The sequence below is a fragment of the Saccopteryx bilineata genome, chromosome 7 (assembly GCF_036850765.1).
Source record: "Saccopteryx bilineata isolate mSacBil1 chromosome 7, mSacBil1_pri_phased_curated, whole genome shotgun sequence".
NCBI lineage: Eukaryota > Metazoa > Chordata > Mammalia > Chiroptera > Emballonuridae > Saccopteryx > Saccopteryx bilineata.
In genome coordinates, this window is record NC_089496.1 from 39,826,262 (window position 1) to 39,850,694 (window position 24,433).

At 43.7% G+C, this 24,433-nt stretch overlaps 1 protein-coding gene across 4 annotated transcripts; it reads right to left on the bottom strand.

Annotated features, from left to right (window-relative positions):
* Positions 1–18,766: 18,766 nt before the first annotated feature.
* On the bottom strand, positions 18,767–21,398 carry SP8 (Sp8 transcription factor). 4 transcript variants are annotated; one of them, XM_066238939.1, is made up of 3 exons: positions 21,313–21,398; positions 20,474–20,570; positions 18,767–20,318 (listed from the first exon to the last, which is right to left on the bottom strand). In XM_066238939.1, exon 3 carries the CDS (start codon positions 20,283–20,285, stop codon positions 18,819–18,821), a length of 1,467 nt encoding a protein of 488 aa, XP_066095036.1. In that variant the 5' UTR covers positions 20,286–20,318; positions 20,474–20,570; positions 21,313–21,398; the 3' UTR covers positions 18,767–18,818. The 4 variants fall into 4 exon arrangements, with proteins under 4 accessions (XP_066095036.1, XP_066095035.1, XP_066095038.1 ...); XM_066238938.1 differs by lacking the exon at positions 20,474–20,570 and having other exon boundaries at positions 21,313–21,393; XM_066238941.1 differs by lacking the exon at positions 20,474–20,570 and having other exon boundaries at positions 18,767–20,314; positions 21,313–21,325.
* Positions 21,399–24,433: the final 3,035 nt, after the last annotated feature.

Below are 24,433 nucleotides of genomic sequence, written 5' to 3' on the forward strand. Positions count from 1 at the left end.
CATGTATAAGATGCTATCATGTATAAGACACACCCTAATTTGGGGGCCCGAAATTTGAAAAAAAATGTATTACATAAAGTTATTGAACTCAAGTTTTATTCATCATAAAATTCGTACAACTCCTCATCACTGTCAAACTCCCATCCAGCCTGACCTGTGGTGGCGCAGTGGATAAAGTGTCAACCAGGAAATGCTGAGGTCACAGGTTTGAAACCCTGAGCTTGCCTGGTCAAGGCACATATGGGAGTTGATGCTTCCAGCTCCTCCCCCTTTTCTCTCTCTCTGTCTCTCTCTCCTCTCTGTCTCTCTCTCTCTCCCTCTCTCGCTCCTCTCTAAAAATGAATGAATGAATAAATAAATAAATAAATAACCAAACTCCCATCCATTAGCCTGTCCTCATCTGTGTCTGATGACAAATCACTTTCTTCTGAGCCATTTCTGGGCAGAACGTGGCAAAACGTAATCTACCATAATATACCAGTAACAAGTATGAAACAATGAGCGCAAAGACAAGAAGCACGAAAAAGCAGGAAATGCAAGTAAAAAAAAACTACAACGAGTGCAAAAACAAGCGGGAAATGTAAGTAAAAAAATCTGCAACCACTGTACAAAATGCACCCAGTTTTTAGACCCCAAATTTTTTGAAAAGGAGTGTGTCTTATACACGGAGAAATGCGGTACTTTTGAATTGTTCACTTAGCAACTTGCTGTTTGCCTCCTCCTTATACTGCAAAAACACAAAGGGACGTAGCTCTTCTTTGGTTAACATTCTGGTGTGAAAGCTGGATTTTTTCCTGCCCAATCACACTCTGAAAAAATTCTCATTCAAAATTACAACTTGGAAGGGTTTAAAATACAGCAACTGGCACCAGCACATTTTCCTCAGAGCTCCTGTCTTCCCTACCTTCAGACACACACACTCACAAGTACAGCAGCAGATGAGACCCCAGTCTCTACACAGATGTCTCTCGCTGTTGAATCACCCCTGCTAGCTCTATTTTCAGGGTGTTTTATCATAACTATTTTGTTCCATTTGCAACCCACTTGCTGGTGCATCATTCCTCTCTCTAGTTAAAATAAAAAAAGATCTTGACAGCTGCATCATGCAAACACAAAGACAGACTTACAAATGTAACTGAAAGAAGTAGTAATATGTGCTTAGGAAAAAGTGGTGACTAAAGTGGAGTCATCCAAAGTAGTTCAGGCTCACTTACCTAGACTGAGGCTCCTATTCCTACAAATGAAAAATAAATACTGCCCCAAGTAATGGAATTGTTTTAAAGTGGGGGTGTTTAATGATTGACTCTAAAACTCCACATATTGTCAGAAAGCCTATGATGTTAACCAAGACCCGTGATGGCGAACCTTTTTATAAAAACCACCCACTTTTGCAGTACTGGTCAACCTGGTCCCTCCCGCTCACTAGTGGGCGGCCCAGCTTTCATGGTGGGCCAATCACAGCACCATTTGGTTGCTCTGCTACCTGCTCACCATGAAAGCTGGAATGCCCACTAGTGGGCATGAAGGATCAGATTGACTAGCACTGCAAAAGTGGGTGGTTTTTATATAAAGGTTCGCCATCACAGACCTAGACAAAACTAAAACATTTGGAGTGACCACTAGTAAACTGTATCACACACCCAGCATATACAAAACAAGCAACAGAAGTATGAACATAACAGATTTTTATCGTACAAATAAAGGGCAACACTCCCATGTTTTTCTATTATGTAGTTTTTGTTTTTGAGAGAGAGAGAGAAGCATCAACTCATTATTTATCCTACAACTAACAACCTTGGGTTTCAAACCAGCAGCTTCAGCATTTTGAGTCAACACTCTATCCACTGTACCACCACGGGTCATGCTTTCTTTATGTATTTCAAGTCGCTTCTTTGATAAGAATTTGAATCTTCACGGAAGACAAGAGTTAACCATTCTCCTTTCTCCATGTTAATATTTTTAAAGGTAGATTATAGAACCAAAGATAAGACACTTTCTTTGATTTACACTAGTAAAATTCTCCTGAAATTTTAGTAGAAATACAACCTAAGGACTCAGAGTATCTCTCTAAATCTACGGTCCATTTATCAGCAGCAGACAAGCGTTGATCGAGATGAATATATTTTAAAAATCAGATCCATGGTCTGTATCAGAATCTCAAATGGATTTAACAACAACAAAAAGGTTGAGAAGAATTGTTCTAGACAAAATTTTTAAAAACTTGTCTCTACATCTATATAGAATTCATGAATAAAAGTTTTAAACCTGAGCATGGATAGAATAATTAGTCAAGACCAGTAAGCAGTAACTTTATTTTCTCTGTTGCAGTATGGTTTTAAAAAGGCATAAGCTCTTGTCTCTTGTTTTTCTGTGTGTTGTTATTGTTTGTTTTTCTGGTCTCTTTTCAGTTTCAGTGTGTTAAGAATTTTTTGTATATGGTTAAAAAAAGAAAGAGCTTTTCTAAAAGTCTATTTACCACTATCAGTGAGCTCTCTTAGTTTGTTATACACAAAAGAATATCTTAATTTACTTAATAATCAAGTAACTTTATTTGGAGGACAAACTAAATTAACCTCTGTCCCCTTGTAACAATTTTAGATAAAAATAGATTGGGCTTAATTTCCAATAAATACATACCCACTCATAGATCAAGGTTTAATTATTTTGACACACTTTGTACATTTTAAAATTATAATACTATGATGTCTACATACTGTTAAGTTTTTACATAGTTAATTTTAGAGTCGTAAGGGCAGGATGATAGGGAGATTTTAATTTTTTTTCAAACAATAGTGTTTTCCTTAAAGAAAGAATGCCAGAAATAACTTCTATTTTACAATCATGAGTAATTTCTCAAACTATGACTGTGATTCATGATCAGGCTTAAGACTTATTTTTAACACAAAGTATGAATACAAAGTAGATGTTCAGTATTTGTTGATTTGATTTTTAAAATTTTTGAACAAAAATATATCATTTAAAATATGACTATAAGTTAAACTCTCATTTCTACTACCAGCTGAAGCTATATTAAAGATATGATCTAGGCCCTGTCCGGTTGGCTCAGCGGTAGAGCGTCGGCCTGGCGTGCAGGGGACCCGGGTTCGATTCCGGCCAGGGCACATAGGAGAAGCGCCCATTTGCTTCTCCACCCCCCCTCCTTCCTCTCTGTCTCTCTCTTCCCCTCCCGAAGCCAAGGCTCCATTGGAGCAAAGATGGCCCGGGCGCTGGGGATGGCTCCTTGGCCTCTGCTCCAGGCGCTAGAGTGGCTCTGGTCGCAGCAGAGCGACGCCCCAGAAGGGCAGAGCATCGCCCCCTGGTGGGCGTGCCGGGTGGATCCCGGTGGGGCGCATGCGGGAGTCTGTCTGTCTCTCCCCGTTTCCAGCTTCAGAAAAATACAAAAAAAAAAAAAAGATATGATCTAATGAGTCTAATCTACTTACTATATTCTTCAATTCCCTCTTCCCAATAACTCAAGGGTTGAAGACTCTATACTGGCTGTATTTTTTTTTTTTTGTATTTTTTGTATTTTTCCAAAGTTGGAAGCAGGGAGGCAATCAGACAGACTCCTGGCATGTGCCAGACCGGGATCCACCCAGCATGCCCACCAGGGGGTGATGCTTGGCTACGCTGGGGCATTGCTCCTTTGCGGGTGGAGCCATTCTAGCACCTGAGGTGGAGGCCATGGAACCGTCCTCAGTGCCCAGGCCAACGTTGCTCCAATGGAGCTCTGGCTGCAGGAGGGGAAAAGAGAGAGAGGAAGGAGAGAGGGACGGGTGGAGAAGCAGGTAAGCGCTAATCCTGTGTGTCCTGACCGGGAATCGAACCTGGGACTTCACACGCCGGGCTGACGCTCTACCACTGAGCAAAATGGCCAGGGCCTATAGTGGCTGTATTTAAGCATTTCTTGCAAGTGCTAATAAATATGTCACCAATGTATTTAAAAAGTTGAAGCTTGGCCCTGGCCAGTGGCTCAGATTCATTTTCTATGTATGCCATGGATAAATTAGCTCTTTAAAGGTTTCATGCAGCCAGAGGCCAAAACTTCTGGCTCATTCAGTTAATAATCTATTAAAATGTCAATATTTTGGTATCCAATAGACTCACTAATTGACTCTTTTTTAAACTTTTATACCAGTTATAGCTAACATGTTCATTTGAAACTATATTTACGACCACATGACAGTGCAAAACAATGTCCAGTTTTAACTGAGAAATACAACTGGTCGTTTTCTCAAAATTCTTTTGTAAAATGTTAGCATAACATTTCTGCCCCCTTACCATAGTAAATCTGTTACTAACAAAAGTAAATCTGGCCCTGGATGGTTGGCTCAGTGGTAGAGCATCAGCCCGGGGTGTAGAAGTCCTAGGTTAGATTCTTGTTCAGGGCACACAGGAGAAATGACCATCTGCTTCATCACCCTCCCCACTCTCTCCCTCTCCCGCAGCCATAGCTTGATTGTTTTGAGCAAGTTGGCCCCAGGCACTGAGGGTAGCTCCATGGCCTCACCTTAGGTGCTGAAATAGCTCAGTTGCCAAGCAACAGAGCAACGGCCCCAGATGGGCAGAGCATCACCCATCGAGGGCTTTCTGGATAGATCCTGGTCAGTGCACATGTGGCAGTCTGTCTCTCTGCCGCCCTGTTTCTCACTTAATATAAATAAATAAGTAAGTAAATCTATTTGTGGGTCCCAGTTTAAGGGAACTCTGTGGTGCAGAGGCAGGAATGGAGTTTCTGCTTCCAAAGCCCGCACTCCTTCCCCCAGAATGTTCTCCACTGGTCCAGGTCATTTGCCTCTCTTTGCAATGAAGTGACTCTCCAGAAATGGGCATGACCGTGAAAGACAAGTCACAAGAGGAAGTGAAATGGCAAATAAATATACGGGAAGAAGTTTGGGAATCTAAAGTTAACAAATTAAAGCAATAACGAGATTTGTTTCCTGCTTTTTTTAATAAACAAGGATTAAGAATTCAGTGCATGTAAAACTGGCTCTCTTCACTGCTGTTTGCTGCAATATAAACTTACAATATAAACCAGGACAGTAATCTGATCATCTCTATTTGAACCTCCAGAATGTTCTTTTCCCTCAAGAATGCCTTCTTTTTCTAGTATCTTCAGGAAATAATCAGAAATTAGAGCAAAAAAATCATGCATAAGTATGTTCAATAATTTAGAAACAACTAAATGCCCAGTATTATTAGGAAAGTAGGTAAAAAGTTGATATATTCAGTTGATAAGTATTTTACTAACATTTAAAATTATTTTTGCAGAGAGTTTTTTTAATAGTAAGGGAAATTTATTTTAATATTAATGGGGGAAGCAAGTTAACATTTATATATATGTAAGAAGAAAATCACATAGAAAAACGATATTATGAGTAAATACACAACTGTATCTCAGAATTGGGGTTAAGGTAATTTGTTCTTTCTGTTCTTTAAAATTTTCTTGCACTTTCTAGAATATCTTCAGTGAGCATCTAAATTTCTCCAAAGATTGAATTTAGAAATGAAGAAATGGAGTCTTGGGAATAAGAGGGATGTAATATGATTTGACAAATTTGTCTTTGTTTGTGAATGCCTCCCTTTAAATTCAGAGATAATTATATTTTGAAGAGTTCTTAACCCCGCCTGACCAGTGGTGGTGCAGTAGATAGAGCAACAAACTTGGATGCTGAGGGCTCCGATCGAACCCCTGAGGCCGCAGGGTTGAGTGTGGGCTCATCTACCTTGAGCTCAGGGTCTCTGGCTTGAGCACAGGATCATTGACATGATCACATGGTCGCTGGCTTGAGCCCACGGTTGCTGACTTGAACAAGGAGTCACTGACTCAGCTTGAGCCATCCCCCCCTCCTTCACCCCCCATCAAGGCACATATGAGAAGCAATGGTTGGCTCAGCGGTAGAGTATTGTCCGGCATGTGGAAGTCCCAGGTTTGATTCCCAACCAGGGCTCACAGAAGTGCCCATCTGCTTCTCCACCCTTCCCCCTCTCCTTTCTCTCTTTCTCTCTCCTCTTCCCACACCCAAGGCTCCACTAGAGCAAAGTTGGCCCCCGCACTGAGGATGGCTCCATGGCCTCTACCTCAGGCGCTAGAATAGCTCCATTTGCAATGGAGTAGTGCCCCAGATGGGCAGAGCAGTACCCTCTGTTGGGCAAGCCGGGTGGATCCCAGTCAGGTGCATGCGGGGGAGTCTGTCTCTCTGCCTCCCTGCTTCTCACTTCAGAAAAATACAAAAACAGAAAGAGAGAGAAGCAATCAATGAACCACTAAAGTGCCACAACTACAAGTTAATGCTTCCATCTCTCTCCCTTTCTCTCTCTCTCTCTCTCTCTTAAAAAAAAAAAAAGTTATTATTTTAAATGAATATCCAATTGGTTTTATAAAACAAAGTTAAGGCCTGGCCTGTGGTGGCACAGTGGATAAAGCGTCGACCTGGAAATGCTGAGGTTGCCGGTTCGAAACCCTAGGCATGCCTGATCAAGGCACATATGGGAGTTGATGCTTCCAGCTTCCTCCCCACCTTCTCTCTCTGTCTCTCTCTCTCTCCTCTCTCTCTCCCTCTCTATCTCCTCTCTAAAATAAATAAATAAAATAAAAATTAAAAAATAAATAACACTTCAAAGTAATAAAAGATTTCATTAAAAAAAAAAAAGTTAAGTAGGAAAGTATAGCAGTTTGTGGGAATTGATTTAAAATGTAATTATCCGGGGAGTGCTACCATCAAGCCAGCCTCCAAAATTAATTTTTCTAAACCACCACTTCTCAGTTCTTCTGCCCTCTCCCAGTCAACAGCTGTATTGCCTGGTGAAAGCAGAATCTAAGGGGTGGCTATCCGTTAAGCCTATGTCCTTGATAAATTCCCTGTTTACAGGTATAAGACTGCCTGTATTGTTCTTCATGATTTATCTGATCGGCATACATGGCCTGTTAATACTGTTTTCACTTACTCTTCCGAGCTGTGTGAAGGCAAGATGGATAAACCTTAGATGCCAGGGCCACTCTCCCCCTCAACCCTTATTAACCTGTATCGTAGTCAAGCTACACAGAATCTTAATCATGATTTCTGGGAGAATCACAAATAATAATTATCAAGAGAAACACAAAAGAGAAAACCATCCCATTAAATAATGGATTGCTTTTTGAGAAAATGTCATGAATAAATGAGTGGCTATTACCTCTTATTTCCTACAGCAATACATACATCCACAGAGGAAACACAAACTCTATAGGAACGAAGTCCTTGAATTTCTGATTATTTCGTCATAATTTATGGAATCCCTAACCGGAGAGTTTCATATGCAGTACACATAACCCTAGGAATAGAAGGGTCCGTGTTCGTGCAGTTCAAGAGCAATTAAACCAGGTGGTGGGTAGACGGTACCTGGAGAATAGAATTTCCAGAAACAAAACTGAACTACTTGAATCTAATTAATAGAAATTAGGGTATTTTTAAAAATACCTCCTTTCGTACAGCTTTCATATAATAAGACAGTGTGGAGATGCTGACCAGCAAACATCAGCACAATATTATTTTCTTGACAGCTAGGTAAATGCAGTTTCTAATTACAGCAGGGTAAAACTCGTCATTCTAAATGTGTAAGGAGAACCCAAAATGAAGCCACGTGTGCTAAAGAATAAAAAGCACAAGAGAGTGAAGAAAAATCAACTTTTACCTTGCAGGTAACAAGTAAATCCTAACTTCACTAGGTCCTTCATTTTCCTTTTAAAATAGTACAGAGTGCTACTGTTAGCATTCTTGTAAATAGGAATGAATTACTTTGTTTTTATATTGTCTCTTTTTAAAAGTTTTGTCCTTATAGGTGTATGAATTTGATTTTTAAAATGAAAAATCAGGACATCCAGTTAAATTTGAATTTCAAATAAAAATCATGTTTAGTAAAAATGTCCCAAATATCACATGAAGTATACTTATATTAACACATTATTTGTGGTTTATCTAAAATTCAAATTTCACTGTGTCTGTGCATACTACTACAGTTTATCTGGCAACCCTAAGTACAGTGTACATACATTCTAAATAAAGAATACTTTTCTTTTTTATGAAACACCTTATAATCTTACTTTTAAAAAAATTTTTATTAATTATTATTTTATTTTATTTTTTACAGAGAGGAGAGAAAGAAAGGCATGGGGGAGGAGCAGGAAGTATCAACTCATAGCTGCCTCTCCTATGTGCCTTTACCGGGCAAGCCCAGGGTTTTGAACCAGCAACCTCAGCATTCCAGGTTGATGTTCCATCCACTGAGCCACCACAGGTCAGGCCTCTTATAATTTTATTTAACCAAGACAATAACCCAGGCAAATATACTGCTCCATGGAGTGCAGGAGATACATTGATCTGTGCTTTAAAAAACAAAAATCAACCATTAGGTTTTAAAGCTTTCTACACTTTGAGAAACATCTCCTTACCAAAAAAATCACCATAAACTTAACTTGAAAAATATAGAGGAAATAAAGTTATTAGATTATTTGAATTTTATAGTTACTATATTAAGAAAAATTATAATGAGTACATAAGTCATTTTAAACTATAGAATTAAAAATAGGCCTAGGCTAAAAGTAGAATATTATTAAGAGTAAATTTTTAATCATTTGAAGTAAAACTATCAACTGTTCAAAATTTAATCTGATGCTTTCATACATGAAATAAAAATAAAAATGGAACTAGATATATTTTTTAGATTTTAACTATGAAAAATAGAAAACTTTTTATTCCGAGAAACTATATTTTAAAAACACATCCCGGAGGACTAGCTTTCTAGTAACTTACTAATTTAGTTGTAGTCTCTGCATACATAGGCAAGCTGACCATAGGAAGCTGATCAAGAGTCAGTGTTTCACGGAGCTACAATCTACCACTGACCCATGTGCAATGCAACATTTGTTGCCTTTAATTCTTTTATAAGAATTATATACCAATATTGATTCCTTAGGTTTGACCAGTATACCAATGTCATGTAGGATGTTAACAAGGGAAAACTGGAATTCACTGTACTATTTTTACAACTTTTCCATACATCAAAAATTATTCCAAAAGGAAAAGTTTACTTTAAAAAATAAAGTTTTATATATATATATATATATATATATATATATATATATATATATATCACTGCTTTTGGAGTATAAAATAATGAGCAGTTCCAAAACCACTTCATAGACATAAACACCATTTCGGTCTGACAGGGATTTCTATTGTAGCCTTCTTTTGAAATAAAAATGCTCTCTACAAAACAACAGGTGAAATTTTGAGAATGGAACACTTCATTGACTCTGATTTTCCTGGGTACACATATTAAAATATTCAAGTGAAAATGTCACTAAGCAGACTCTGTTCACATTTAATAATTATATCATCTACTAAATAAATTAAATCATATGCTTTCTACAAAGTACATGCAACTGAAGAACATATAATGTTCTTTTGCCAATATATTTACAAGGTTGTTTGACTGCTTCCGTTTCATATTACAACATTCGATTGTGATAATACTAAAAGATATCGCCATTGAGGACATGGGAACTATATGTGGACCTTGTGAAAACTGAGCTACTGCCATTTTAAGCCAAGTAGGTATTTATTGAGAGAAAGAGCAAAAACTTAATTTGCTTAATAGTACAAAGGCTACTGAATTGTCAACCTCATATTTTTTTAAACTTCACTAAATCAATGTGAACATCTTATAAATAAATGTATTCCCACCTGCTACCAGGTTCCCCTCCCTTATAAAGGCCATTGTTTGTTAAATTGAAAGGGGAAAGAAACTGCTCATGCTAAGAGAAAGAAAGAAAGAAAGAAAGAAAGAAAGAAAGAAAGAAAGAAAGAAAGAAAGAAAGAAAGAAAGAGGGAGGGAGGGAGGGAGGGAGGGAGGGAGGGAGGGAGGGAAGGAAGGAAGGAAGGAAGGAAGGAAGGAAGGAAGGAAGGAAGGAAGGAGAGAGAGAGAAAGAAAGAAAGAAAGAAAGAAAGAAAGAGAGAAAGAGGAAAGAAGGAAGGAAGGAAAGAAGGAAGGAAGGAAGGAAGGAAGGAAGGAAGGAAGGAAGGAAGGAAGGAAGGAAGGAAGGAGAAGGGGAAGGGGAAGGAAGGGAAGGGAAGGGCAGGGCAGGGCAGGGAAGGGAAGGGAAGGGAAGGGAAGAGAATAAAGAAAAGAAAAGGGAGGAAAAGCCAAAAAAAGATCTAAGTGCGGAAAAGAGAAATGAAGCATTGATCAGTGGAGAATGAGCCCAAAACTTCCTGAAATGATGCGAAACCTGATGACGGGTTACCTGCGTGATTAGGGACATTAAACTGGGTGCAAAATTGAATAGTACAAATCCTCCAGTTTCAGGTGAACTCGACAATCACCTGAGCTCTTGTGGGGGGTAGGGGAGTGGACATCTACTTCCTTCTGTTTCTGTGCTTAAAACGGAGCAGCTAAAAAACTTACAGCTTGAAGGATTGGTTCCCTGAAAGACATGGAGATAACCCCAGGTGAATTAGTGAGGGTTTTTTTTCAACATTCTCATAGACTACAGGGTGAAATGAGCATAATGTTGTAAATCAACTCATTGTCTTGGCCCTTTCAAATTAGTTGCCAAGAGAGGAGTGGAAACTTGCTAAGCAGGCTCCAGTTTCTCTGTGTTGATTTAGAAATCCTAAAGCTTGTGGGAGCTCAATTGATTTAATGCAAAAAAATTTAAAGGGAAGGAAAGTAAACAAGGAAAATGCTATGCAAGGAAACACTGATGGGAATGGAGTATCAAAGGTTTTCTTTTAAAAACAAAACAATAAAGAGTTCTACTGTGCTTTTAAATTACTAATTTAGATTTCTTTGACTTAGGTTAAGAGTCTGATTTCCTTTTGAGTTTTAAGATGCCATGACCCATTGAAATATTCCACAGCTGTTTCTTACCTATCTTGGGGGGAGGGGGGAATTAAATATAAATTAGAATCTTAAAGAATTAAGTCTGCATTTTTTTCTAATAGATGACTATTTTGAATGAAGCAGCAAATGCATTTTTTCCTTTTAATCTCACCCCCACGGGAAGTCCATTTCTGAACTGCAAAACAGGCAGGTTCAAAACATTGATTGCTGCAGCTCCAGGTCTTGACGCTTTTACTCAGGAATCAAGCAAAAGGGACTTAATAATTCACCAAAATAAGTGATGAGAGGTGGCAAGACTAAATCCAGGTATTTGGGGGCAAATCCCAGGAAATCTGCCCTTTTTGTTTTTCCAGGAAAATGTGGCTCCACCTTGAATCCGTGTGTACTTTGTCCTGATGGGAATGCATATTTTAATCACCAAAGCAAATATTTTTTTCAACCTCAAACAAGACCCGTTAGTGGAGATTTTTTTAAAGTATTTTTAAACCACAAATAAAACTTAAATTAAGGAAAAAAAGTGACTACAAACTGCTTTGCAGGGACAAGAAAGGTGAGAGTGGGGAAGACCTGCCTCGTGTCCATCTGAAGAAGGACACTTGTCGCGTAGTTGCGAAGCTTCATTTAGCATCGAGTGACCTAGGAAATCCAGCTCCCAGCGACAGCGCTGGGGGCATTCCCACTCCAACAACTCATGAAATATTACTGCATAATTATTCACCTTCTGAGGCCCATTAGAACTTATCAGCAGAGAAAGAAATTTCATTTAAACTCACCCCTCTGTGCTAAATAATTACTGGGACAGGAGATCAAAGCGGGAAACACGGTCTTCCAGGGTTTGCAACACCTAGGCCCAAGAGGGGGAGAGAAGTCGGCATTCCAGCGCTTCCGGCTTTCCGGACCCGGAGCGAGGGGTGGGGGCAGGGCTGGAGTCACAGGCTGGACTGAGGGAGGAGGAGGGCGGTGGTGGCTCGGGAGCGCCTGGAGGCCACAGTGTTTCTATGGGCAGCTGCAAAGGCTTGGTGTTGGAGGCCCTCGCTGCAGACCAGACAGGCCAGCCCCCCCTGCCTTCTCCGCCTCTGTGGCTTTAACCACAGGCCAGCCATGGTTAGAGCCGGCCCCCCGGAGCCGGTGTGCAGGTGTGCACCGCTGAGAACTCCCTGCATAGAGGTGTTGAAGAAAATGTTTCCGCACCAGCCTCATCACAGCGTGCCTTGAACGCACACAGACAGTGCAGGCAAACCACCAATAAGTGCCAAGTTTAATTCTTGATGTGCCTCGAACCTCGAAAATACGAAGTGGAGCTCTGGGTCCAACCTGCACGATGAGCTTCTAGAACGAGAGGGCCTAAGTCCTCGAAGCGCCTAAGACAGGGGTGGAAGAGAGGTTTGCCAAGAGCTGGATTCTTCTTCACCCTCCTCCCTGAGCTGCGGTACCTTATCGAAACCTTTAAAGGAAGTGTGGCACTTATTTCAGTCGGAGGTGATCCGTCCTCACCTCTCTTCACGTGTCACCAAAATACGGGGCCTGGAAACCCTGCTAGCACTCCGCGTGGATCCAGCCCCCCAAAGGGTCGAGAGACAAGGAGGGAGAGGAAGAGAGCCCTAGAGAAGTTACTGGGCTTTAGGTATAACGTGATTAAGAAAAAAGAAAAATCTGTTCACAGGCACAGTGATTATATATCTGTATCTATAAAATGCTGCCTAGTCACCAAGGTGGCTAAACTGGCCTTTGGTTCCGAACATTAAACAGAACAAAGCGTTTACACAGCCAATCAGCCTTAATTTTGTGTGGGAAAAGGTGCGTCAAGTTCCTTCCTTCGAGTCTGGCCAACTCATAATGAAAAGACAAGAATAAAACTCCCCCCCCCCCCCCCCCCCGATGAAGGACGCTGTACTTCCTGGAAGGCCTCGTGCGAGGGGAGGCAGATGCGAATGAACACCGCAGTTTGGCCAAGAAAGGAACACAAGAGGTGAGGGAGGGCAGGCGGTGGTCTCTAAGGCCAAGGGAGAGATCCAAGCATGTTCGGGAAGAGGGCCTTGGCCAGGCAACGCAGAGGCAGGCTGGGATGGCCCCGGCAGGATGCAGCGTGGGGCGCGCCACCCCATAGGGTGAGACGGAGGCCCCAAGCTCCAGGCCCTCGCTCGGATGGCTGAGGGCAGCGGAAGGATGCTCAGAGTCTGGAGAGCCCCCGCCGCCGCCCCTGCGTCTTGTGAAAGCTAGGAGGCCCGGCTTGCGCACCAAGGGGGCTTCCTGCGGTGATTCCCAGGGTGAGTTCGTGCAGGGCCAGAGGCGCCCCGAAGCACGGGCCACGTCGACCACATTACCGCCCGGGGCGCGCTGCAGAGCGGGCGCAGGGCACAGGGTGGCGCTCGCTGTCCACGGCGCCTTAGTGTGCGCAGGCAGCTGGCCCTGCCTGCCAGCGGGGCCGCGGGCGGGGGCTCGTAGGGAAGACCCTGACCTCTGCCCCACGCTTTGCTGCAAGGGGCGGGGGTGGAGGATGCAGACCCTGCCGCTTCCCCGCCTGAGGCCCCTCCCAGGGGTGCTTCTGGGAGCATCCCGCACCTCACCTCGAGGAACCGGGCAAGAAAGAAGAGGTCGCACTTTGAAAGGCTGGGAAATTCTACCGGACTCAAAGCTCCCCCGAATTCAATGAAAAGGGAAATGAGGGAAACTTGGGGCAGTCCAGACAGACCTCAGCTAAGAGCCCTGCAGGAGAAGCAGAGAAAGCCTCCACCGTCCCCTCCCGCACAGCAAGAGTTAGGAAGCAAAGTTAGGAAGTGGGCTTTTAAAAAAAAAAACAAAAACACCCAGTAGATCGGCCTTCGAACCACAGCGGAAAGTGGCAGCTGCCAGGGGCGCTTAAGTGCTGGTTTCTCAGTCACCCTCAAGTCCTCCGCTATCCCTAGAGCTTACAAAGCCCGACTGTCGTTAGCAGCCAAAGCAAAACGAAGAAGGCTGCTTCCTCCCCGCCAGGAGACTCCGCAGAAAATTAAATTAAATTAAACACGCGCCCAGGGACCAAATAAAATAGATCCCTCCTCCCCCCTGCTACAGCAAATCAACACTTGTGTGCACAGGGATGCAGCGAAGCTAAAGAGATGCGCACTGACGCGCATCACCTTAAACCGCAGTGGCGGGAGCCCAGGATAGCAAGGAATTACCGGCTTTCCTTTAATCCGGAAGCAGGGAATAAATAGGCACAAGCAAATTCTGAATCTTATGTTTTAAACAACAGCAACAATTGTGTGTCCAGCAAAGTCTTCAAAAGATGCCTCCCAAAGCAACAGTCAAAACTTAAAAATGAATACAGCATTAGTGTATACACTTCACTCCTTTCCATTCTTAATTTATACAGGATTTTCTTTAAATGCACTGATAGAATTAATCTACTGGGCTTGTTGTTTGTTTGTTTTTAAGAAAAGCAAACAACTGTAGAAATCATATTTTATAAAAGAAAGAGACTTGATCATACCTCAGTTTTTCTTAGAGGTGTAGGGGAAAATAATAAGGCCAGTTTGAACAGAAGCAGGAAAAAAATCAGCAGAAAAATAAAAACCTCAATTTATTCAAAACAGCTGCTTCAAATCAATCCCCCTTTGAGGCTATTTGTATAAAAAAAAATTGAGCAAAATGCAGAACTTCCTGTTTTAGGTGAGCAGAGAATAATCAAATCCATAATATTTTTTTCTAAAGTTCCTGCTTTAATTTACAAACCCAAACAATCATCTGACCTTTTAGCTAATCCTCTAAAATACTTATTTTAAAGAAATTCCTTCACAGTCCTGCTGTAACATTGCATTTCATAATCTCACCGAAAGATCTGAAGGGAAATGAAAATGTTGATGGCAGAACCATCGATCTGCCCACGCAGGAGTCCAGCCTCATCACCTGCTTGTCTTTAATTTTCAATTTCAGCATTCTTTCCCCGAGGGAAGCCCAGGCGAGAAGTTCTACCAAGACTGGGATAAAGAAGACAGGAGAAGGAAGGCAAATCCATCCAGGAACTTTTTCCAAGATCAATTGATAATAAGAGAGTAAGTAAATCATCGCGTTTGCTTCAATTAAGTATCTATCATAAAATATTTTAGCTGATAATCCAACCTCAACAAATCACAGTCACGTGTGTCCCTAAGCGAAAGAAAGCATCCTGAAAGAAGTTGAGGCAGAAAAGGAGAAAGCAGAATAGGGAAGAAATACTGAAGTTTGGGAAAGAAATGAAGCAGGTCAACAGAAAGGCGGATTGAGGCTGGACTGATATACGCTGGCCTGACCTCTGGGTCAACAACCAGTTTAACTCCACCTTGATCTGCAAGACTGGAAGTTTGTCCCTTGGTTCAAAGTGCAACCCTTTGAGTGAGCCTCCAAGGCACTGTTAGAGGTACTTCACACAGACAAAGCAGGGAGAAATCACTATTTTGCACTTCATCCACTGTCCTCCGAAAAGGGTGTTCATCACCAAAAGGGAACCCTGCCCACGCTGCAGCACAGGAATCTAGAAATACTGCTCAGTAACCATCACAACAAAATTCACCAAAGCTAGAAGGGAGAGCAGGAGCGGAAGGAAGAAAGTGAAAGTTTGCAATCTCCACTACAGAAAGATCTGTCCCCCTTCAACCACCCCAAAGAAATTCTCAACAAAATCTCTGTCATCATCCACCTCTTAAATCAAATGTGAGCTGCAGGTAATGCAACTGATACGATTATAAATGTACTAAGCAGCTTTCCTTACCTGCTACTACATTTAACTCCTTCAGAACCGTTTCCTCCTCAGCACTGCAACTTTCAATAAAAAAGAAACAACACTTAAACTGTGTTCTGTGTGTTATCCCTAGGAAGAAAGTGACAGAGAGACTATTTTACATTTTAAAACCATTATTTAGAACAATAATATACCAAAGAATTAGAGCGAACTTGCTTCTCTAAAACCAAAGGGATTGTAGGTCTCAAATATCTGCATAGCCAACAAACAGAACCAAGACAGCCTGCTACTTTAAGCGACAACTTGCCAGTATTCTAAAATTTTATCCTTAGTTGATTTTTTCTTCTAAATTTACAATATTCATAGCACTCTGTATTTTCACTTCTGTTTATATGGATAATGATTACTTTATATACATTTCAATGGAAGATTTTCAGTTGGAGAGGTACATCAAGCCTGAACTTAGGGTGGGGAGAATGCAAATAAGGAAAAAAAGAAGCTAAACTTAAAAGAATCTGAACACACTAACTTTTTATTCAATTTGATTCAAAATAATATTTATCTAATAGTGAAATAGTTTGATATAACAGCAATCAACATTTAAAGTATAATTTTTATGTTTCAAAGTATGGCTCAAGGAACCCGTTGCTTAAATGCACTTAGACATAACAAGACAATATTTTTTTATTAGCATCATTGACACCTATGAACAATAGCCTAGTAAATAGATTAAGGTTTAACCTTCCTTTTCTTTGGTGGCTGTTTAGAGACTTTAAAAGAACAGATAACTCATTTCAACAGGAATCTACTACTGATATTTACCTCTACGTAATCTTTAGCTAAGACATGGAATGCCAAAAACAAGCTTTTGTTAGCTTGACCTTCTCCACCCCCTAACAACAAAAGTTATCCCGGAATCCATGTTTTTATTTTGGATGTATTGATCTTTCAGTGTAAGTCTTGCCCTTATAAATACCAAATGCTATCAACCTGACTCCTTCTAGAGAGTGAGAAGGAAGCAAAATAGAAAATTTCTTTGAATTGTTTTGTGTGTTAGTCCAAATTTTAAGAGATCAGTAAATCCTGATGCTTTGAGCTAAATCCACTGGTAAATAATTAATTACATTTCTTAGATACTATAATCTTGATCTTGGTAAATAGAGAAAACAGTTTAGCCAAATAGATCATTCCATCTAAGTAATATTAAAGGCAAGTATTTAAATATTAGCACAAAACAGGATTATATTTTGTTTAGACATTTAACTGAAAATAAAATCCAAATGTCCATCGTTTAAAAATAAAAGAAAATACAAATTAACTGGCCTAGTCTTTTATCTGAGTTTATTAATACCATTTAAAATATTACAAATAAATCAATTACATTTCATGCATTTAAAATGCAAGTCTAAATGTTCCAGAGAAAGGCTTTCATTTCAATGTGAAATATCCAAATTATTTCAACATTACAATGAGCAATTAGTTTGCAGAATTTGCAAACATTTAAATGTAGTGTCAGGAGTGTTTACTAACAATTAACATATTACCTTCAGGAAATACACAACGGCCAAAGTTAGTTGAGTTTCACTTGGACAATTTATTTAATACATGGGTTTTGGCAAACCCAGTTATGAAATATAGGAAAACTCTCACTTTAACTATGCCTGAACTGCCAGCAAATGCAAATAAGTACATGCTCCATTAAATTAAATGTCATCCCACATTGATCAAATATTGTTTTAGTTACAGTTTGATACCTATCTAAATTCATATTCGAGCAAAACTAGGCCCCGAAAGTGCATTTGTGGCTCTGCACCTCCAGAAGTGAGTTCAAAAAACCCGCAGCTCATCAGAACTGCAACAATAACTCTTAATAATATCTTGTAACAAAAAAAAAAAAAAAAAAAATCAAGTTTACTTCAATATATTTTCAAATATTTACTGGAAGTAATGTACAAGAAAAATACTATACAAAATCGTCTCCTGGACAACTGCACCTCGCACCCATTCACTGGTGGAGTTATAGTTAATTGGTAACTAATCTAGAACGATTCTCCAGTTGTACAAACCATTAGGTTCAGATATATTTTACAAAGTTTTTTTTCCCCCTATTTTCCCTCTTTTGGCATTTAAACTACAGCCTCGTCTGAAGTAAACGATAGCTTCTTCACTTGTTTATAAGTTTAAATCACACACAAAAAGTTTCACCCTAAGAATCTTCAATGAATTGTAAGAATTTACAGAAATGGGTACTATACAAATTGATGTCTGGACTACCAAAAAAAAAAAAAAAAGAGGGGGGGGGATTAGGCTCGGGAGTTGTGAAAAACGAGGTAGAAAAGGACAAACACGGAGATAGTGAATCTGGTCTCACCGGAAAGGGGCATTTTTGCATAAGAAAGACACCTACCCTCACCCCACCCCCACCCCATAAGTTAAGTTAGTGCGATCAAAATAACTTTGGGATCAATATTAGCACAGTTTCAACAGGAAGAAAGATTTGCTCACTGCTAGAGGAAAAACTATCTAGACGGGAAACCAAGTGGAAGGATGCCTTTTTATTTCTTCAGGATTTTAGTTAAAAAAAAAAAAAAGTTATAAAGATGAAAGAAGGCTGATGCAGCGATTCACCGAGACTGCCTTTAGCTGAAATTTGCATCGGTTCCACCCCAGGGAACAAAGAAAAAGAGGCCGAGCTGACGTTGGGAGAGCTAGACTCTGCAAACTCCGGATCTCCGTGCGGACAGGCTCCCGCACAAAGCGCCGCCAGCTCGGCGAAGGGCGGGCACCCGCCAGGCTGTTCTGGAACCGAGTCGGTGGCTGCCCGGGCGGGGATGCCCCACGCAGGCCTCCTGCCGTGCCCTCCCCACGGCGCTGCTCAAACTTGCTCAACCGAATTGCTTCCACTTGGGCAGAGGCCGGTCTCCCAGGCGCTGGAATTGCCCAACTCTACCTCCAGGGACGCTTGTTTCTAAACGATAGGCCAGCAGGCTGTGCGGGGCTCCGCCGGTGTAACCGGGCGGAGAGGGAAGCCAGGGCCCGGGACCGCAATATTTGTTACTTACATGTCCATACCCCCTTTACTAAGTTAAGTCACAGAGGGAGTTAGAAGAGGAACAGAGGCAGAGAGCCGAGCAGTAAGCAGGAGAAAGAGGCTGCAGCTGGGGCCAGGGCAGCCCGAGACGGAGCGGGGCCGGGTGGGAGGGGGCCAGGGGGAGGGCCAGTCGCGGGGCGCGCGTCACTCCAGGCCATTGCGGTGCCCGGGCTCCGGGGGCTGCAGCAGCTCCGGGGAGTGGCAGGGCGGGCTGCCCGCGACGCTGTGCTCGCTGTCGGTGTCGCTGCCCTTCTTGCCACCGCTGCCGGAGCCGGCGGAGCCGCCGCTGCCGCCGCTGTGAGTCTTCACGTGCTTGCTGAGGTGGTCGCTGCGCATGAAGCGCTTGTTGCAGACCGGACAGGCGAAGCGCTTCTCACCCGTGTGGGTCCGCAGGTGCCGCTGCAGCTCGTCGGATCGCGTGAAGCGCTTCCCGCAGAAGAGCCAGTTGCACACGAAGGGCCGCTCGCCCGTGTGCCAGCGCAGGTGCGCCTTGAGGTGCGACGTCTTGCCGTACACCTTGCCGCAGCCCGGGATGTGGCAGCTGTGCAGGCCCTTGCGCCGCAGGCTCGCCCCCGCCGGGCCCAGCCGCTCCGCCTCCTGGCAGTTGGGGCAGTCGCAGGTGGCGCGGCCCGAGTAGCGGCGCGCGGAGGAGCGCGGGGAGCCCCCCAGCGGCGCCGACGGCCCCGCGCTCAGCATGGAGCCCCCCGCGCCGGCCAGCGGCGACGGGGCCGAGTCCGGGTAGGAGCCGGGCAGCACCGGCTTGAAGCCGTCCATGAGGTGCTGCCCTGCGGGGCTGAGCAGGTGCGAGGAGGCGCCGCTGCTGAAGGCTGAGTGGCTCAGGCCTGAGTAATCCGAGTTGTAGCCTCCGAGCGGCGAGTGCAGCGAGGTTTGGAGCCCCCCGGCGGCCGGGTGCAGCGAGCCGGGCAGGGCCGCCGCGCCGTTCGGGTTCTGCACGTCGATCCAGCCCGCGCCCACGTCCCACCAGCTGGAGGCGCCGGCCGAGCCCACGTCGCCGGCTGCGCCCAGGCCCGGGTGCGAGGGCTTGAACCACGACTCGTAGGGATGCGCCATGCCCACGCGCGGGTAGATGCCCTGCAGCCCGTCCACCGAGGTGTGCACCTTGGAGATGAACACGGGCTGGTGGGAAGCGTCCTGCGAGTGCGCCGAAGAGCCGCCGCCGCCCCCGCCGCCCCCGCCGCCGCTGCCCCCCGAGACGCCGGGGGCCTGGAACACCGAGTAGTCGTTGGCAAAGGGCGAGCTGGAAGCGGCGGCCGCGGCCGCGGCGGCGGCCGCGGCGGCGCTGCTGGAGGTCAGGGAGAAGGCGCTGGAGCCGGGCGAGCCGCCGCAGCTGAACGAGTCGGACACCAGGGCCGCCGCGGCCGCTGCAGCTGCCGCCGCGGCCGCCGCCGCCGAGGACGAGCCGCCGTTCCGGGAGGCCCCCGACACGCCGAAGCTTGAGAGGCTGGAACCCACTACATTACAGCTGCCGGAGGAGGACGACGAGGAGCGTTTCCAGGGGTGAAAGCCTTTGCCGAAGGAAGAGGAGCTGTCCGAGAGGGAGGAGGGAGACGGGCTGGGGCTGCCGATCTTATTACAGGTAGCAGCAAGCATGGCCAGAGGAGTGGATCCCAACCTCGGTTCTTCCTGCGGGAAGGGGGAGAGGAAATGGGGTGGGGGAAGGGAGGTGGGCAAAGGCCAGGTGGGGGAGGGAGGAAAGAAATCTGCATCAGATCTCCGGTAGCCCTCAAAACGGCCCACAGCACCCCATCTCTCGTTGCGGCGTGCCGCCACCAACTCACCTGGCTCCCCCAACAGCCCTGGCGCCCGGCTGCTTCCTACTCTATGGGAGGGGACAAGTTTGGCTGCCGGCGTCTGATTCGGGAGCAAAGCGCCATGCTAAAGAAGAGTTTGACAAATATTCTCACCTAAAATAACACTCTCGTGCATAGAAGGCCCCAGGCACTTCGAAACAAACAAGCAAGCAAAAATCCAGATTAGGGAGAAAGGTTTCCTTTGCCAAGAAGCCTGGGGGAAAACCATTGGGTGGCTTTTAAAAGCGCGTCCCCTGTAATCCAGAAAGAGCTTTGAAAATCCTGTTCCGGTTCCCAGAAACCCCATCCCGGCTGTGTCTCCCAGGCCAAAAGAGGTCAGACTACTAGGCTGGCTCACTCGCTTTTCCTGCTTTTCTCTTAATTTTTTAAATTGTCTACGACAGTTTAAAAAAAAAAAAGTGAGATGGGTTCAACGTACCTGGAAGACAAGGCTGGCTGCGGGATTTTTTAAGGGAAAGAGGGAAAGTCTGCAGTTTGCCCAGGAGAAAAATTTTGTCTCTTTACCCCCGAAATCTTCGCATGTAAAATGGGCAGGGCGGACGTCCCCCGGGCAGGGAGCGGCCGGGCTCTGCGAGGTGGCTTGTCTAAATGCCCTTCGAACCTTTTTCTGCGCTGAAAAGAGTGACTCTGCCCACCCCTTCCCCCCCTCTTTCTTTTCTCCAAACTCACTTGTATTTAGAGGGGGGGAAAAAAAAGCTCTCAATAGAGACTGATAGCCCGTGGCCTGGCCAGGGCGACTTTAACCCCCTCTGATCGGCAATAAAAGGAAACTAATTAAAACAGCAAGAGAAAATCCTGAGACTCACCCCTAGAAGTGAAGTTGCCATCACACAAAAGTGCCCTCCTCCTCTCAGAGGATCTTTTTTATATTGATAAATCAGAGGCAGTGTTTTTTTTAGAGGTGTGCAATACAATGATCAGTTCCGCCCATTCCACCACTATTGTAGCTCCCTCTCCGGCTTTGAAGTGCCGCGGAGGCGCGGCCAGCCAATCTGCGGCCTCGCCGGGCCGCGCCGCGCGCGCGCCGTGAGGTCATCGGCGCCGCCGCGGCCGCCGCGGGGGAGGGGGGGGGGGAGGCGGCGGGGGGGGGCGCGGGGGCTGCGTGTGCTACAAAGCGGCTGTGTGAGTGTGTAGCAGTGTAACTGTGCGCGCGTGTGACCAAGCTGGGAGACGGTGAAGATCGGGGAGGAGGATAGGGAATGTGAGTGTGTGAGTGGAACAGTGACTGTGGTCAAGGGGAGGGACAATGCAAAGGAGGAGAAGGGTGGGTGACAGTGTAACTGCGTGTGACAAAGAGGGTAAAGAGAAATCAGTAAGGGGTGAGAGGAAAGGTGTGAGTGGACTATAGTGTAACTGTGAGTGACAAACGTAGGGAGGGAAGAGAGAGACTGTGGTAAAGTGTGTGTGGGGGGGGTGAAAGAGAGGGAGTCGAGAGCGCGCGCGCGTGTTTGTGTGTGTGTGTGTGTGTGTGTGTGTGTGTGTGACAAAGCTGGAGATGAAGAATAGAAACAGTGCAGTGAAGTCGACATTCATAGGAGAGGAGAGATTGGCGATTTCAAGAAGGAATCTGTGAAGTAGAGTGAGGTTGAGGGAATATTCACAAACGCCATCTCTGTCGCCAACTTCCTCCGGTTCCTTGTACCTAAAATCCGGAGCGATCTTTTTCTTAACTTCTTCGACATTGTCACTACATTTTTTGAAGAAAATTGTACTAATACCTACTACCTTTCCTTTCCCGACTCCACAGCGGAAAGGTAGAATGGTGGGGACACAGGGGTATTTTAGGGTTGCGTTAGGGCGGGTGTGAGCCTGGGTCTACGAGTTGTTACTTTGACGCTGTAGCTTTCTCCCTCTTGTTTTTTCCTCCTGAAGTGGGACTCGTCTTTAGAAGTGGCAGTCTCGCTCTAGGGGAGGGGTATGTTTGTCCCTTGGCGATGAGTAAATTTCAATACAAAAGGATTCGATAGAGAAGTGGGTGAGAGAATATTGTTTTTTCTTTGAGTGAGAAATTGAAGAGCGTTGTGTGGAATTTAGAAGTCTTCACTGGAAACCCCCCAAGCTTCCTGAGAGAAAATTTAGGATTTTGATTGATATGTGTGGGTTTTATTTATCTGAGAAGAGAGACAAGGTTTTGACAAATCTTGGGCTGCATGTATGGAGGCGTCTGTGTCTAATAGTATTTGGGCCAGATATCTATGAATGTTTGTGCATGTTAATAGATACACTCAGTTAAAATTCAATGGGTTTTAGTCACTTACTTGCCATTTGTGTTATTAGTTGCCTTCAGAAATGTCATTACAATTTCACTGCCACCACAAGGTAACATCTTAAACCACAGAAAGCACCACACCAGTGTAGCAAAGAGTCCACAGCTCTTGAAGCCCTATTAAGTATTCATGTTTAAAAAAAGTAGTTCATGTTTTAAGCAGTTGTAAATGTTCTCAGAAACCTAATTTTAAGGCAGAATTAAAATGTTACTCGCTGGGAGAATTGTTTTATTTTGACTAGGCAAACATGTTTATTGCTACACACACACACACACACACACACACACACACTCCTCAAGTGTGTCACAGCTTCTAGGAATGTCAAAAAAAATCCTCCTGGGGTTTACTGAAACCCAAAGTCAGGTAATATCATTTGTTTAAGTTTCATTGAACAGAGTTGAGGCTGATGTTGTGGTGTGAAAATGCTTCTGACCCCTTTTGAACATTGTTGGAATATTGACTGTACATCATATCTATTGATTAAGGGGATAAGGTACACTTTCATACTTTGAAGTAAGTGTGAAGTAAATTAATGAACTGCTTTCTTTCTCTGAAGGCTGACGCTTACCATAAATGTCGTGTTTCTCCCTGCAAGCCACTCTGAATGATTTTAGCGTGTTGAGAAGGCGTGACAGGCCAGCCCAGAAGGAGGAAGGGGTGGGGGAAGGAGGGAACTCCGTTTAACAAATAAAAGAGAATTAACTTCATTGCTTTGGTCTTCTATAATGATATTCATTTTAAGGACCTAATATATAGTTGTTCAAATTTGGGGTTTAATTCTAATCCATACTGTCACCCTCAAAGGTGGAGGGAAAAAAGCTTTGAGGGAAGACTCCCTTCTAGGAATAGTTATTTAATCTTTTTATCTTTCTGTCTTCTGGAAGGAAGTGAGACAGGACTATTAGAAAGTTAAATGCTGATTCTGAGAGTAAACAGGCATTAACCACTGTTTCTTCAAAAATGCCAGGAAGTAGAAAAACTCAGCATCATGTGATTACTGTTTTGAGCTACCTACTTCGAAGATTTTTTATTTGTATAAATTCACTTTAGAATTACATGAATTCTTTTCTTAACAGTGGGTCACAATATGTATGTGGATTTAATGAATATACTGGATTCTTCAATTTACATAGGGTTGGCTTGCAATACTTAGGGATTTTCACAGGGGTTTGTATGTGGATCTTTCATCATTAAAAGATATACTCATTCCACTTACTCCTATTTAAAAAGTTAGGTATTTATTTCTTAATGCCAGTATTAGTAAAAGGGCATTTTTTTTTACACTTAACCCTCCCTCCACCCCCACTCGCAATAAACGATTAGTGTTTGTCCTAAGTCATAAGACAGCAGAGTTTTAAAAAAGGAATGACAAAGAAAATTATATAATTGACCAAACATTAAAACAGCAATAATGTTGCTTCTGGTTTCAGTGAAACTAGTCTTAATGGCCTTTCTTCACTTTTGAAAAGTGACTTCATCATTCTTGATTCCCCTGCACGAGGGAACATCAGTAATTCATGGTAGATACAGCCTGTCTAGCAAAGCATTTCACATTGCATAGAGCTCAGTTTACCTTTTGTGATGTCGATCATTACTCCTAAGTATACTACACTGCGATAATACAGAGGTTTGGAAGGGAAAGGGGAAGAAAGGTAGGAAG

Coding starts and splice junctions, on each gene's coding strand:
- SP8 (XM_066238938.1), bottom strand. CDS start 21,333: ATGGCAACTTCACTTCTAGGG. Junction 20,319..21,312: donor TGGCAACTTCACTTCTAGGG/GTGAGTCTCAGG, acceptor CCCTTCCCGCAG/GAAGAACCGAGGTTGGGATC.